A 17698-nucleotide genomic window follows, 5' to 3' on the forward strand; every position below is an offset into this window, starting at 1 on the left:
AAAGCCTCTCCTGGTTCTCAATGTATAGCTTTTATGAAATCTGAATTACCTGCTTATGACCTTCTGGCTATTAGCAGGTTATATCTTTGCCTTTTTGATGAAAGCACAACAGACAAATCTATAATCTCCCCTCCCCTTGTTTCTAGAGATCTTGTCAGTAACTCCAGGCCAGCTCATATCAGTCTGCTCTCTCTGAGGAAATGGAGATGAGGACTTTTATTTCTGAATGTGAGCTGAGAGCAGGGAGTCAAGGATATCGATAAATGTAAAGCACCAACTTGTATTACTTTGCCCCAGGCTGCGTTTGATAGATCGCTGCTTCACCAAGCTTCTTAGCAGTGCTCTACATTTCACCTGAACCAACACTAAGCATTATAACCCATACTCTACCACCCTTTTCTGACCTTAATCCAATAGTATGATTAATTTGCCAGACAGAAAATGCTTTATTTGTGCATATTCATATGTAAATGACACTTTTTTCTCCCTGGTTTTATAATTTGTAAAATATTAGTCTCATCTAAATTCAAGCAAAGTGTGATCTACTGTGAGAACGGCGGAGGCCATCTGTGTGTGAAAGCTGCATTCAGCCAAATAGTAAAATGTAAATGATTTTACCAGCTTTCAGCTGTACATTAAGACCTTGTGAGATGTGCTCTGAGTGAGCACCAGAAAAAGAGTTTTAGGAAAAATACGTTTACTTAATACATTCAAAAAAAGTAGCGGTATGTTAATAGGAATGCTAAAAGGGAATATTGTGAAATTAGAACAGACATGACCAGGATTAGAAAAGTTTCACTCATGTTGTCGGTTTACTTCCACCACCAAGCTAATTCTGCTCATTCTCAGGTAAATATGATCAGCTTTTTATTCACATTGAACAATGATGGCTCTAAAATGGTAACAGAGTAATTTATCTCTCATAAAACAAGGTGGTTTATCGATCCCTCACCATGCTACAACACTGGACTGGAGGATAGTATGACATAATTGCTTAATGTTACAGCCAGCTATATATTTTTGGACTTTGTTAAGTCCATGGCAGTAGATGGGAACACCAGAACAACCCGAAAAGCTCAGAAGCTTATCAATGTTTACTGTACATGGCAACAAAATCGACTGTGTGCTTATACATAAAGCCTGTAATTTGGTGTACAGGAAAGCAGATGTTTGACAAAGCTAGTGACTAAAAGATGAGTGCCATGACACTAGGGTGTTGGTTACAGAGGAAATAAAGAGATAAAAAGCCCCTATATTTATGCATAGCATGGGTGAGGATACAGTTTTGCTGGAAGCTGCTGATGGGGAAGAAAAAAGAATGACTGTTCAAAAAAAAAACTTTGGGTGTCGCAGAAAACACAATGAAAAGAAGTGAAGTGCATCAGTTTCATCTGTGTTAAGTTCCTAATTAAAACAGGAATTCAGATTAGGCAAAGATCAAAAATACCTTTTGGAAATTATAATCTATAAGCAGGTTTTAAACACACTTTTCACACAGCCTACATTCCTGTGTTGAAATTATATTATTAATTTATTTGTCACATTTAATATTTGACTTTAAAAGTGTTTTTTTTTTATTAGCTGTAAGCAAAAAACCTTTATTAACAAATAAAGCCTTGAACACATTAGTCATTGTGTTAAACTGCATTGATGTCACTTAGTGTTGTCACTAAGTGACATCTAGTGTCACTTACTGTTGCTAATTATTAGGCTCCACCTGTATTTTTCGCCCAATAAATTACCTGCTTAAACTATCTAAATTCCCTAAAATACAGTTTTCTTTCTTTTAACTCTTAAATGATTAATAATGCTTTTCAACCAATTATGTTGAAGAATTATACAAGCAATTAAACATAGGTGATTTAACAGTTGCCACAAAAATATTTCAATGTTTATTATCCAATTACAGACTGAGAAATAAAATATACAAATGTCGTATTTTATTAGCTAATTTTGTTAAGCAGCAAAACTGTATTTCTCCACCCAGTGAACTCAGAGGAAGGTTTTCTAAATCAGTTTGCTCGTGTTAAGAAGGATGTTTTGAAATCAGTTATGCTGAGGAATATGGAAGCATCACACTTTCCAGGACAAAACCACCCAGAACAAACCTCCAGCCTTCTGAGTGAATGTGTGTGTGAATGGGTGAATGACTGAATATAGTGTAAAGCGTCTCCCGACTTGAAAAAAGCACTATATAAGTACAGGCCATTTACCATTTAAAGGTATAGCTAGCCACTCCGCCTGTCCTTTACTGCCAGGGTTGTTAGATCTGCCCGTTTCAGCCCAAAATATCACCTCTATAAAAAACACAACATACATTCCTCTGGACCTTGTTCAAATCACAGATCTTTCAAACATATGCCTACAGCTATCAAGATCTACTGTATAACTAATTGATTTAAAAAAACAAAATATGAATTACTGCAGCATTTAATTTCCCTTTGGGGTTAATAACATATTTTTGAATTGAAGATAGAAAACAGAGCCATGTTATTATTATTAAGTTAGGCTTTGACTTCACTATTAGAGAAGCTAATAACAGTTAGCTTTGGAACATCATCCATCATCATTTTCGGGAGATTATCATCCACCCGACACTGCCCCCCCCCCCCCCTAAAATTATTACATTCATCATTCATATTAAATGTTTTGCTCTACAAAAAATACTAGAAAATGTCAATATTGTGTCATCAACACTTTAATACCCACTATAAGACTGAACACTCTCACCATCCTCTTGTCTGCCTTTTTATGCTCTTCTCTCACCTTTCAATTTCCTCCACTTCATCCTGCCCCTGTTGTTCCTTTTCGTGGCTGCAGAGGATATTGAGTGATTTTCATCTGCCTCTGTCAGGTGGCCCGGGATCTGGTAAGGCTGTGCAGTGTGAACGGATGGAGGAGAGGTTTGGTCTGCGCCGCGTCACCCTGGGCGACCTGTTATGTGGCGAGTTGCAGGGCCACAGTGAGAGAGGACGCCACCTGCGGGACATTCTGGAGAGAGGAGAGAAATTGCCAGAGGTTAGTTTGGTTCCTAATGATAATTCAAACACATATTGCTCCATAAACTTTATTGCAATTAGTTCCGCTACAAAGAAAAACTGAGCTTTGAAAGCATTGGGATTTATTGTGATAGACCAGCATAAAACAGAACAGAACTGAATTACAAACAGTACATTTCATTTTCAAAGAGCAAATTTCACATTTTGTAGTAGATTCCTGCCTGCATTTGTTTGTATCCTTTATTTACCAGGTATGTCTCTTTGCAATTACAAATCTCCTACAAGAGAGACCTGAGCAAGTTTAATAACAACATATATATATACATAATATGACATATATACATAAGCAGAACAACACTTTATCAATATTAATCAAAGCCTTTGCAAAATAATATCTTATGTACAAACTAATAAAAGAAACAATTTCTGTCAACTTTAGGTCATTCTGCTGCTGATTCAATCTGAAGAAGCAGAAAACTGAAAATATTTTTTCCCATTCTCAGTACGAACCTTGGGCACAGAAAATAGAATGAAGTTGTCTGAGCACAGATGATAACCCCTTGGAAGTTTTCTAACAATTAGAGATAAGAGATAGAAGGTCAGGGGCTTTATAAATAAAAATATACCAATGCGGAATCTGCAGGTGGACGGGTCAGTCCAACCAACATGGGTGTATAGAAGAAAATAGTGAGCTAGGGCTCCTAGACCAGAGATGAACCGTAATGCTGCATGGTACAAATAATCCAGCCTATGCAAGCAGTATGACATGCATGTATACAGATCATGTCACCAAAATCTAAAGAGGTTCAAAACCTTGCAGCACCATGACGTTTCCTCGCCTCAAATGATAAACAAGGTTTAACTCTAATATTAAAACCCAATTTGCTACAAACTGACTAACTGCCCTGTTAATGGATTCTTCCACCTGAGCGTTGTACATCTTTGCAGCTCCTCCAGAGATACTTTGGTCCTGTTGGCTGTTTTTTTTATTAGCACTTTTATTTTACCAATGGTCAGCTCAGGTAGTCAACCATTTCTTAAAAGTTGTGCAGAACTCATTTTTCTAATTTACTTTATTTAGTATTTAGGTGAAATCTGAAGAAATATTTTTAGACTATTTTATTTAGACAGAGTTAATTAGGATGAACAGTTATGTATGTTGCAGTTTTAGTCAATCTGTAAGACTTTTTCCCTTCAGGGTCAAAATTTAGTTAATAGAGACTAGTAAGTCCTTGTGAACTGGTCAGCTTAGCCCTGTTGGGCTTTTTATGCTCAGTTCTACTGCAGATACTGTGAACCTGAATACAGTTTTTGAATTTCTTCATTTTGCCCTTTAGGTTCACAGCTTTGTGGGCAAACTGCTAGAACTGCTTTTATATGCGTCACTTAAAATTCAATTTAATATAAAAGCAAAGGAACAAAATATTACAATGGGGAAAATGCATGCAGTCTTCTCGCTTAGACTTTATAAGACTGGGACCTGGTTTGGGCCCAAATTAGAAATGTCTGCATTGTTTATTTTAGACATTATGTGCTACTAATATATTTTTAACATGCTGGTATTTTTTTTACCGTGCTTAATTGTTCTGCCAATTACTATAAAGAGGCAAAATAGAGATTTCCCAAAGGCATCTCTGTGTCTGTTTTTTTCCATGTTCAATTATATTTTGTTTCAAAGCTTTTATAGTTGTTGGTCTTGTTCATTGGTGTCTACTTGTTATTTGCTATATCCATCAATTAATTACTATAATCAGGCACCCACTCACAAGCACGTCAGAGCATATTGGGCAGCAGTAATGACTGTCCTGATCAAACATGGTGACGATTGAGCACAGGGCTGCAGTAAGGATTAAAGGAAAATAAGTCAGAGAGTAGTCTAAACATTTTCAATAGAGTTGATTTTGGGAGAGCATAAGTTTTAGGGAGAAAACAAAGTTTTACTTTAAAATAAAAGGAGGTTTGAGCTGTTTAAATCTCAAAGCCACAAATTCTATCACTTGTTAGCATGGTGGCGGCTGCATCATGCTGTACAGTCATCTCTACTCTTTTATTTGAGGAAATAGGTGAAATAATAGGGAATTGTGCCTGGGTTAATATCAAAATACAAATTCATGCAGCCTCTTTTGTTTATCTGGGGTTGGGTCATGGGGGTAGCGGCTTCAATAGGGAAGCCCAGACATCCCTCTCTTCCCAGCCACTTGGGCCAGTTCACCTGGGCAATGACAGTGACACCTGGGGTTCGGGGTTGGGAGGAATGGCCCACATGAACAGCACTTGAGTGGTGTTCAGTTTTTTACTTCTGTGCTCGTCATGGATTGTCCATAACGAACACCATGTTCAAGCATAAGAGTGTCCATATGTGCTCTTGGCACCTGGACACCCTAGACCGTAGTTCAATGATGAGGGAAGCTGTCAAACTGATGCTTTCCTACCGGCTTAATTGGTCTGTGGGACTCAGGAAGCAGCTGATGTTTAGGGGCAGTCTAAGTGGCAGTTGGCTCGGCTGTTCTCTGAGGCTAAAAAACTCAGGCATGGGAAGACTTCAGGGAGGCCATGGAGAAAGACTTCCATATGGCTTCAAAGTGATTTGGTCCACATCTAAGGAGCACGAAGCAGTGCTGTACCATCACTGTTTGTAGTGGAAGGTGTGTGCTGCTGACCTCTACTCGAGACGTTATCTGATGGTGGGTGTAATACTTCGAAGACCTTCTTAATCCCACCAACATGCCTTCCATTGAGGAAGCAGAGCCTGGGGGCTCTGGGTCGGGTTCTCCCATCTTTGGTGCTGAAGTCACTGAGGTGGTTAAAAAGCTCCTTGGTGGCAAGGCCCCGGGGGAGGATGAGATTCGCCCTGAGAACCTTAAGGCTCTGGATGTTGTGAAGCTGTGTTTGTTAACGTGACTCTGCAACATTGCGTGGGCATCAGGGGCAGTTCCCCTGGATTGGCAGACTGGGGTGGTGGTCCCCCTACACTGGAGGGTGTGTTCAAACTACAGAGGAATCACACCCTTAAGCCTCCCTGGTAAGATCTATTCTGGGGTTCTGGAAAGGAGGGTCCATTGGATAGTCGAATCTCAGATAAAGGAGGAGCAGTGTGGTTTTTAAAAATACAAATATGAATTTTAATCAGTCCAATTTCAGGCTTACAAGGTGACTTTAGGACATAGATGAACAGCAACCCAGAAAGATATGTGGACCATTTAAGCCTAGAAAGTCTATAATGAAAGACATAGGGCCATCTGTTTAGATTTAAATATCAGATTATTTTGGAAGTAATTGTCTGATTAGCCCAAAGTTAGTTTTGATTCATCTTAAATTAATCTATAACAAAAATTACAACAAACATTTTTCCCCAAATAGAATTAAACACACTATGCTTAATAAAGGCTAATCAGGGATTCAGAAGTTTCCATAAAAAATAAATAAAATTAAAGAAAGCCGAGTTTCTGAATTTCTTTTCATCTCTTACATCAGCAAAATGCAGGTCTGGAGCAGATATAAGCAGTAGAAATTTCTGAACTAAACAGGAAAAAAATCAAAGCCTAAACATGTTGCAGGATTGCGAAATACAAAATCCACAAAAAGCAGAGAACCGAGTCTACAAACTAAGACATGAAAGATTAATGATGCATTTGGTTTCGGTGTTGGTTTATCTCCTAGCTGCCACGGATCAGATAAGCTTTCCTCCCAAAGATTAATTTATGAAATATTAGAGGGAAGTGAAAATATTACAGACTCAGGACAGCTTAAGCTGTCTCACACAGAGCTCGATCGCCTCTATAGTTCACCAGTCAGGGATGGCATGGATGTCTGAGTGTATTTATGGGGAACATTCACTAACCCACTGCACAAACCAGATATGGTGTCCTCATTGCCACACACTGAGAAGATCCAAACATGTGCATCAAAGCAGAACTGACATCCTCCTGGAACTATATCTTCATGTCTGCAGACACCGAAAAAACTCTTCTTGTTTATGGAAGCAGACAGGCAACACACAGAGCATTAGAAGTGCTCTCAACATTTACTGCTGTAAATCTAACAGCTGCTGCTGTTGTGCACTCCACTCTTGATTAAAAATAGGATGAGCCATATTATAGCCAGTTTCACACTGCACTATTTTGCGTTGATCCGTTGCTGCTTGTTATGACGCGCCTGGCGGCTAACGTACCTGTCGATCGCGTGTAAACGTGATTCAAACGATCCTCTTGCAGTACATAAGTTGTTCCAGCCAGATGAACCATTTTGTGCATAAAAAATCATTTATTCCACAATGCACGGCCACAGGGATAACAAAGACTCCGCCACAGCGGTCAAAAACTTGTATGCCCTTCCGGATTCAACACCTGTCAATTACCTGTCATCTCTTCATTTATATACTGGAGCCGACAGCCCCATCTAGTGATCACAAACAAAACAAACAAAAAAATAAATAAATAAAAAGAAACAAAAAATACACATATTTGGCTCCAATACACCGGCCCCTAATTGGCATAATAAACAAATATGCCAATTCTCAAACAATAATAATACAGGAGGCAATATGTGATACAAATGCAACATTAATTTAGACACCATACACCATGCAAAGTTTGGAAATTGGTCTCTCGATAATATTGGACTTAGTTTTCAATTTCACTGATCTCACGAAACCACGACTATCTGGAAACAATTCCAGAACCTTTCCAAGAGGCCAGGATCCTCGAGGCGCAGAAGGATCCATTATGACCACAATATCTCCAACAACAAGGTTTTTCCGCTTCTCGTTCCATTTCTGTCTTTCTTGAAGCAAAGGTAAGTATTCTCGAACCCATCTCTTCCAAAACAGATCAGCCAGGTATTGTACCTGTCTCCACCTTCTTCTTCCATACTGATCTTGCGGCGTAAACATTCCAGGGGGAAGTGAAGGCTTTCCTAGGAGCAAGAGCAGATGATTTGGGGTAAGTGGCTCCAAATCATTTGGATCATCTGAGAGGGTTGTAATAGGGCGATCATTCAAGATGGCTTCTGCTTCACAGAACACTGTACTTAGCCCTTCGTCATCAAGAATTTGCTGACGCAGCACTGAATTAAGTACCTTTCTCACCAGACGAATCATTCGCTCCCAAACACCACCAAAATGTGAAGCGGCAGGTGGATTAAAAATCCAATTTATTTCCACCTGTGCCAAAAAGGACTTTATTGTGTCCTGGTTTAGATTAACAAGAGCTTCTTTCAGTTCTCTCTCAGCACCAACAAAGTTTGTTCCGTTATCAGACCATAACTGTTTAACTTGTCCTCTTCTGCTGATAAATCTTCTCAATGCATTGATGCAAGAATCTGTATCAAGTGTAGCTGCAACCTCCAAATGGATGGCTCGACTTGCCAGGCAAGTAAACAACACACCATATCTCTTGCAACATGTTCTTCCTCTTTTAACTTCAAAAGGCCCAAAATAATCAATCCCTGTATTAAAAAATGGAGGATTGTCTGGGAGAATCCTTGCAACAGGCAAGTCAGCCATTTTTTGCATTAAAGGTCGACTGTTATATCGCCTGCAGATGCTGCACTCACCAATAACCTTTCTCACAGCAGAATTTCCCTTTGTAATCCAGAACCTTTTTCTTACAGCCGACAGTGTATGTGCCCGTCCTGCATGTCCAAGAACCTGATGAAAATGTCTGAGGATTAACTTGGAGATGTGTTGTTCTTTGGCCAGAATTATTGGATGTTTTTCTTCGTCTGGCATTGCACTTCTATGAAGCCGGCCTCCAACTCTTAAAACTTTATCTTCCAAAACAGGATCCAATACATAGATAGGGCTCATACGGCTCACTTTAGAGTTGTGTGACAAGGCTTCAATTTCATGTTGGAATTTCTGCTGCTGACAGTACAAAATGATGAAGATCTCTGCATTTTGAAGCTCTGCCAATGACAAACTTCGACCTTTTGAGTGATTAGTTGTGCTTTGGCGCCTTCTTGTGTTCATCTGATGCACAAACGCATTCTTGTCCATTAAAGGGTCCAGCTGTTTTCTCCTTCTACATTTCTCCTTTAAGACACACTTCAGCCTGAGGTACCAAGCCACTGCTCTTTTAAGTCTTCTCCAGTCAGAAAAATGTGAAATAAGCTGGTCAGTAGGTGCAGGAGTGTCGAGGCCAATGATGTTAACTGCAGCCTCCTTCTTAATCTCTTTGTCGCTGACATCTAATTCTACATCAATCACCCCTTTGGGCCACTTTTCTTCATCTTTCCACAAAAATTGTGGTCCATCCAGCCACGTCCTGGTTTTCAGGAAGTCTGAAACTTTCATTCCACGAGACACATAATCAGCAGAATTTTCTTTTGTACTGACATGATTCCACTGAGTAGGTTCAGAGAAATTTCTGATGGTTGCAATTCTATTAGCAACAAATGTGTGAAAGCGTCTGTCTTCATTATTAATGTATCTCAACACAGATGTGCTATCAGTCCAGAACATTGATTTATCCAGTTGCATATTCAGCTCTGCTTTGACCATGGCATCCACCTTCACAGCTAAGACAGCAGCTGACAGTTCAAGCCTGGGAATGGTGATAACCTTTAGTGGTGTTACTCTGGCCTTCCCCATAAGGAAAGCAACATGAATGATGTTTTCATAATTTATCATACGAATATACACAACAGTTCCATATCCAGTTTCACTAGCATCTGAAAAATTGTGCAATTGTGCATGCTTTATGGCTCCAAACCCCACAGGTTTTATGCAGCGGTCAACACTAAATGTGGATAGTAGCTCAAGCTCCTCCAGCCATTTTTTCCATTTGTGCAAAATATCTTGTGGGAGTGCATCATCCCAGCCACAGCTTCTTCTGCACAGTTCCTGCTGCATAAGTTTTGCCTGCAATGTTACTGGTGCCAGGAAACCCAAAGGGTCATATACAGAACTATTCACGGATAACATTCCCCGTCTGGTCAGGGCTTGCTGGTTCAGCTTCATCTTAAACTGGAAGGCATCAGTCTCCACACACCACTGCAGACCCAAAGCTCTTTCCATTGGAAGCTTATCGATATCCAGATCCAACATTTTCAGATCTTTAGCCCTCTGCTCTTCGGAGATGGCCTGCAGAACAACACGACTGTTGCTTATCCATTTTTCCAATGTGAAGCCTCCTTTTTCACACAGAGCAACAAGATCTTTTATCAAATGGATAGCTTCCTCTTCTGTGGCTGCACTTTTCAGGCAATCATCAACATAAAAGTTCTGTCTTACAGTTTCTATGACCTCTGGTGGAAATTCATTCTGATTGTCTTGGGCAGTTCTTCTTAAAGCAAAGGCTGCACAGCTGGGGGACGAGACAGCTCCAAATAGATGGACCTTCATTCTATAAGGCACTGGTTCCTGTGTAATGTCCCCATCTGGCCACCAGAGAAAGCGGAGGAAGTCTCGATCTCCTTCTGGCACCTGTACTTGATGAAACATAGCTTTAATGTCTCCCATTATGGCTATTGACTCTTCTCTAAACCTCAGAAGGACCCCCAACAGAGTGTTAGTGAGGTTGGGGCCTGGCAGCAACTCACTATTCAAGGACACTCCTTTAAACACCGCAGCACAGTCAAACACCACTCGTAAAGTTCTCTTTTTTGGATGGTACACCCCATGGTGGGGAATGTACCAAATTCTTCCATTGTCACAATGCAAAAGATGCTCAGGTACACGTTCTGCATACCTGCATGAAATTATATTGTTCATATACTCCACATACTCCTGGTGAAAGTTCTGATTGAACATGAATCTTTTCCTGAGACTTCGTATTCTTTGTTTGGCTACTGCAAAATTGTTTGGTAGACAGACATCCATTCTTTTAAATGGCAGGTTCAAGCAATATTTTCCATCCTGTATTGCTGCAGATGTTTCCATAATATTGAGAAACTTTTGGTCTTCTCTAGACATTTCTTGTTTATCAGTTGATCCTTCACAGAAATCATGATTGTACTGGCTCTTGAGCAGTTCCTCCAGCTTGTTCACTGAAATTCTGTTCACTGTTACAGATGGATCTTCTTGAACACCACTGCTATCCAAGGGCCCATTGACTACCCAGCCAAGTACAGTTCTGACAGCATATGGGCCATTATCTTTACTGTTAATGACTTCCCAAGGTTCTAATAACCTTGGAGCATTGGTACCAATCAACAGATCAACCTCAGAATTTATAGATGGCATTTTAATGCTTGACAAATATGGCCATCTTATTAAATCTTTTGATGTTATCATATCATTTTTGGTCACAGGCATTTGTCTCTGTGTGATAACTTCTGGCAGAGGGTAAAATGTATTGCTCTCAAAACCAGCCACCTCAAGATCACACAGAGAAAATGCTGGACTTATTTTAGATTGGCCCATTGTTCGAAGAAGCACTTGTGTTCGCTTTCCAGTGAGGTTCAGTTGATGCATTAGCCTTTCAGAGCAAAATGTTCCAGTGCTACCTGGATCCAAGAAGGCATATGTTTGGATGGTGCATTGTCCTTTTATTGCTTTAACCTTTACAGGGAGCACTGACAGCATTCCACGATCCTTACCGGCCCCTGTATGGCCACAAGTTGCATTCACAATTGAGGAGGATTCCGATATTTCTGTTTCAGACTCAGGAGAACTTGTTTCTCTTCTTATATGTAGCACAGTTGGATGCCTTTCATTGCAAATTTCACAAGTTAATCGTGCTTCACAGTTCCTGCTGAGGTGGCCCCGCTGCAGACAGCCAAAACATAATCCTTTTCTTCTCAGCAGAAAAACTTTGTCCTTGTGAAGTTTTCTTTTAAATTGTTTGCATTCTTCTAGTGGGTGGGCTTCTGAACAACAAGCACAACAGCAATCACTTCCTCTAGTTGCAGCATGTTGCTGATCAACCTCTACTGAAGCATTTACAGATGTCACAGTGCTAGCCACTACATTCCCCTTGGTCTTAATCCCAGGTTGCCGTTGACGACTAATGGATGATGTACTGAACCCGTAATCTTGTAATTCTCCAAAAAAAGGATCTGACAAAATCTTAACATGTCGTTCAATGAGTGCAACCATATTACTAAATCCTGCCCGGTGTCCAGTTGTCTCCATTATATCATAGGCCTTATTTCTCCAATGCTCTCGTAACTTATATTGCAGCTTAGCAAGGATTGCTCTCATATTTACGGGCATGTCAAGCTCTTGCACATACTCCAGCTCTTCCATTACATTACAGCAGCCACGCAAAAACAAAGAATAACTCTGCAATGCCCTTATATCCTCAGTTCTTATTGTTGGCCAAGACAAAGCCTTGTTAATATATGCAGTTGCAACCTTGTAAGGGTTTCCAAAATGTTCTTGCAATAAAGTCTTTGCTACAGTATAGCCATAATCGGGATCCATATGCTGACAACTGCGCACCAGCTCATGAGGCTGACCTTTAGTAAACTGTTCGAGGTAGTACAAACAGTCAGCATTAGTTGTTTTGGTTTCAACTCCTTGTTCAAAGGCTTTAATAAAGGCTTTATATTGTAAAGGATCACCATCAAAAACAGGAATGTCCCGTGGTGGGAGAGTCATACTCCGTTGCTGCTTTACTAAGGCTGCTGTGATTTCAGTTTGTCTGCTCATAATGGTAAGAAGTTCTTCAGGTAATTGTAAACTGTTAGATGGTTGGGTTGTACTCTCGTTATGTGGACTCCCAACAGGGTACTGTTTTGTTGCTGTGGTTCTCTTTGATCTTACATCCATATATTTATTTTCCTTTGATGCCAATTTTAGTTCATCTCTTTGTTTAATTTGGTTTACACCATCCTGTTGAGTTGTTGGATTTTCAATTTCATTTTTAGGAAGAAACTCTTTTACAGATGGGTCCAAACTTTGTTTCAATCCCTTTTCCTTTGTTTTCTTTTTATAGTATGAGCTCACTGAGTTTGAAGTTTGTGAGGAACACTCCAGCTTTTTATACATCTCCATCTGCAAGTCAGATTCAGCCAACTCAGTTTCCAGTGCAAGCATCTCTTTTCTTTTCCTCAATTTTTCCTCCTCTTCTTCAATAGCATGTCTTTCCTTTATAGCCTTCACACGGGCCAAAACTGAAGCCCTTTTGGCTGCTGCCTTTAACTTTACAGATGAAGTGATGCTGGAATTAACACTCCTTTGTGAATGTCCACTAACATTTGACACACTGTCAGTGGGATTTACACCATCGTCATCATCATTATCATCATTTTTGCTCATTTCAGTTTGAGAGAGCCACTTATTCACACTAGAAATACACTCATTATTAGAAATAATTTTTGCTTTAAACCATACTTCATGATTTTCTTTTTCATCATGTGGCAAAAAACCCAAAAAAGACTCATGCAAACATTTAGCATCATCACACAACTTAATCAACATATCAAGAGCACTTAAAACTTTTGTTCTTTCACCTTTAGACATTAAATCATGAATTTCATATCTTATATTACCCGTTTTGTTTAATTTTGATTTTCGTTCCTTTTGTAATGTTTCAAGTTTTTCAGCCAAGGCCTTTTCTGTTAATTTAACAGTACGTTTTTGAGTTTCCCCACCGGTAGCCATCTGTTCAGTCTCAGTATTTTTGTCCATTTCCATAATGCAAGGGTCCACTTGGAAGAACGCGCGAACAACAACTAATAAATGAGCCTCGAACGCAAAGAGGTAATGCCCAATTATTATTTAAACGACGCAGTTACCAATGCATTGGTTTTAATGTGTGCACACAAAACAAAAACAAAAAACAAAAAAAGAAGGCCATCAAGGTGTAGCGCTACACATACCTCGTTGGGCGCCTGTTGACATTCCGTGATCCAATCCACGACGACATTCAAAGGTCCAGGAACTCCATCCAGCGATCTGATCCTCCTCAATCTCTGACTGTCACCGCGTCCATATGATCCGTTGCTGCAGCGGCCGCAGCCTGATGCTTAAGCTCTTGTAGCAATAGTCCAAGTGACGAACACCAGCTCATCTCAGCCCAAACTGTCTCAGTCTGCTCCACGTAGTCTCCATTACTTTGTTCAAAGACATCGCAGTTCATCAAAGTTCGAATAACAAAGGGCAAGTTTTTGACAGTATTATAGCCAGTTTCACACTGCACTATTTTGCGTTGATCCGTTGCTGCTTGTTATGACGCGCCTGGCGGCTAACGTACCTGTCGATCGCGTGTAAACGTGATTCAAACGATCCTCTTGCAGTACATAAGTTGTTCCAGCCAGATGAACCATTTTGTGCATAAAAAATCATTTATTCCACAATGCACGGCCACAGGGATAACAACGACTCCGCCACAGCGGTCAAAAACTTGTATGCCCTTCCGGATTCAACACCTGTCAATTACCTGTCATCTCTTCATTTATATACTGGAGCCGACAGCCCCATCTAGTGATCACAAACAAAACAAACAAAAAAATAAATAAATAAAAAGAAACAAAAAATACACATATTTGGCTCCAATAAGCCAATTCTTCATAAAGGTGGCCAAAAATCGTAAATCTTAATGCAGTAATTTGACAAATAGTGCAGCTCTATCAGTGAAATTTATTACCACCACTATAGTTTTCTCTGATGTGCAAGGTTTGCAGTATCCAAATTTATCACATTCTCATAGGTTTACAATAACAACCTGTTTCAGGATCTCCTGTAACTGTCTGCGTTGCAGCTCATGTGTATTAGCCTCAGAACTATTCTGTTTTTTAATAAAACATTTTTCTTTTTGGTAAATGGTATGTACTTATATACTGCCTTTATTCAAGTCACCAGACTTGACCAAAGCGCTTTACACTCCATTCATTCACCCATTCACGCACATACTCACACACTGATGGTGGCAAGCTACATTGTAGCCACAGCTGCCCTGGGGCTCAATGACAGAAGCAGGGCTGCCGTACGCTGGGGCCACCGGGCCCTCTGACCACCATCAGTAGACAATGCAAGTGAAGTGTCTTGCCCAAGGACACAACGACACTGAAAGTCGGAGTCAGAGCTTGAACCGTCAATCCTTCAATTTCAGGGCAAACTCCTACATCCAACGCCACTGTCGCTCTATATCTCTGGAGGCTCTGAAATAATCCAATACTGTAATGACATAAGATTTGTCATTTCCTCATTTGTCATATCAAACCAACTTTGATATCAGATACAGATAACCTAAGTGAGAAAAAATATATACTTTCCAAACGATGAGTTCATCATATCATCATATCTACTTCTGACAAGACTAAGGCCCAATGTCAATACACCCCTTGCCTTACTTCTTAGCCCTACCCCTAAATTTTGCGCGTTCCATTGAGGCTAGTGGTGTCCCAATTCTTCTTTGCATGTAGGCCTAATAGAGACAGAAAAGGGTAGGCTGCTTAAATCTAGCCCTTCAAAACGAGAAAAAAAAAGGGTCAGAGACATTTTCACTGAAAACAGGGAGGAATCCAGGTCTTGCAATCATAAAACAAGCTTAAATTGGAGGCAATCTCACTTCTGCTCATTTTTTTATTTATTTCAGGAGTCTTAGTTCAGTCGGCTCACGCCAGAGCAGTCTGTACTTGGAGCGCTGAACCACATGGAGGTCCATCCTTCTAAGCACATTCCTAGTCAGATGCAAATCAGTGACCAACCGATCACTTTTATTCGTTTAATAAAATAAATTCATCTTCTGAAAGATGAACAGCAAGCAGTGCTTTGTCTATTTTCGGGTAGCAAAGATGTTTTTGCCCTTTTACCTCCTGATTGGATAATAAAACACACATTTGCAGACAGGAACTCTCTTCTGTATTCCATAGGAGTCAATTGAAAAAAGTCATCCCAAATAGCAACAAACATCAAGCTGATCAATGCTGCATTGGGATCTTTCTGTTCCTCTCCCACCAACTTTGATAGCAAAATGAAGCCCACATAAAATCAGCCCATCACTTTCTGGCAATGTACAAAATAACTGATGGAAAAGAACCACCAGATTCGATCAGGATGAGGAAGTTTGTTGCTTAAAATAACAATTACTCTCCAAGAATGAGAATCCTGACTTCTCAAGCCTGAAGGGCTGCAATTTTTCACCACAGGAGACTGATTGGACGTTGATTGACGCCATTGGTGAGGTTTATTGTGTAACACACTGTGCTGCGCATTGAAAAAGCTCTGCAATGGACAATAATTAAGCCCTGCCGACAATAAACATGTTTGAATTTATATTTTTCTACCAAACCATTGAGTATAAATGTCAATATAAGTGCATATTGATTTTTTGGTTTTTGCACTCACTCTTTTTCTTATTTTAAGTATTCAAGACACAAGATCTGGACCTCATCTGAACATCAGCTCAGATCCATTTGTTTGGGGGGTTTCATATATAAAAGTGCACTAGCTGTTTTTTTTTTTTTTCCATCCAGACGTCCAGTGTCCTTTTTATCCTCCGACTTAGAAAACTATTGATTCGTGCCCTTGTGATGTTCCCTACCTCCCTCTGAGGGATTTGTTTAGGATTTCGTGGCCTGAAGATGACAATTTCTCTCACAGTGAGAGCTACCTTGGTCTGATCACGGCAACAGCATTCAAGTGAAAATTGCTCTCCTGGTATTATTTCAACTGGAAGCTGTTATTAGAAGTAAGCACCTGTTACATGTACAGTAGGTATAGAAATCACTTGGAACTCTTTCAAAGTTTCAAATGACATGGTGAACAGAAAGAACAGAAATAGAGGATCTTTTATTAGATGACCTGCAGGTTGCACACACTGACTACTGGCACTGGTTTTATAGCCCAGCCTGGTAGCCTTCTTTATCAAGGATCACTTATTCTCCACATTCCTGCTGCTCCATCGAGTCCTCAGACTCAGGGTAACGCAGCATGTCAGGTCTTTGGATGTTGGTTCCATGTTAATCTTTTCTCTTCACTGCAAAAACGATCTAAAAACAAGTACATTTTCTTAAAATAACTGTATTTGAGTAGGTATATAAGATGATTTGCCAATGGTATTAGTATTTTTACCATTAATATAAGACAGATAGATAACATCCACTTGAAATATGAGACCACAGTTGTTTTTTCACATTTTAATTGTAAATTGTCTTATTCCATTGGCAAAGTGTCTCACTTACCTACAAATTCAAGAAGAGAAAGACATATTCTAAGAAAAATGTAGGTTTACATTTTTTGTAGTGTATATACTTTATGCTCAGCTAAAGCGAATGAGGATGGTGCATCTCAGAGCAATAAGAACACCAATATTTGATAATATTTACCAGTAAATGCAGTGCAAAAAAGTTTGTGCGTGATTACGCCTCAATATTGAATACTTTATGGCTAAATTAAAACGGCTGCAATGTGAGGTTTTAGTTCATGTAAAAAACAATTATCAAAAAAACTTCCATCAGGTTATCTGCAGGTTCATCTGAAGTCTGAATATGATAGAACACTAAAACCAGTCATACACATTGAATTAATAAAGATATAGTATCAATTCTGTTCATTTTATTTCAGTTGCTGAAAGATAAAACCTTCCTGACGATCCTGCAACTTTTTTGAATTTTCAAGAAGAATAAAGTTCATTGTTCAGTTTTATCTTTTAACCACTGCTGCTTGCTTACACTAAATATCAGTAAAATCTCAGAATATTCATTGTTGTTAATGTGGCCCTGTGAGTCCAACACTGTTGATTTAGAAACCTGACAGAATATTTAAAGGAAACTTTTTGGGTTTAAAGTTGCACTGCAAATTAAAATCTAAA

The 17698-nt window shown here is 39.6% G+C and overlaps 1 protein-coding gene across 1 annotated transcript in view; it reads left to right on the forward strand.

Annotated features, from left to right (window-relative positions):
* Positions 1–17698, forward strand: part of ak5 (adenylate kinase 5) — a 138976-nt gene that overhangs the window by 113133 nt on the left and 8145 nt on the right. The window contains exon 11 of the mRNA XM_038291972.1: positions 2855–3018. Coding sequence (XP_038147900.1) covers positions 2855–3018 — 164 coding nt within the window. The remainder of the gene's footprint in view (positions 1–2854; positions 3019–17698) is intronic.

This window comes from Cyprinodon tularosa, unplaced genomic scaffold (assembly GCF_016077235.1).
Source record: "Cyprinodon tularosa strain WSP-4 unplaced genomic scaffold, ASM1607723v1 ctg304, whole genome shotgun sequence".
NCBI classification, from domain to species: Eukaryota; Metazoa; Chordata; class Actinopteri; order Cyprinodontiformes; family Cyprinodontidae; genus Cyprinodon; species Cyprinodon tularosa.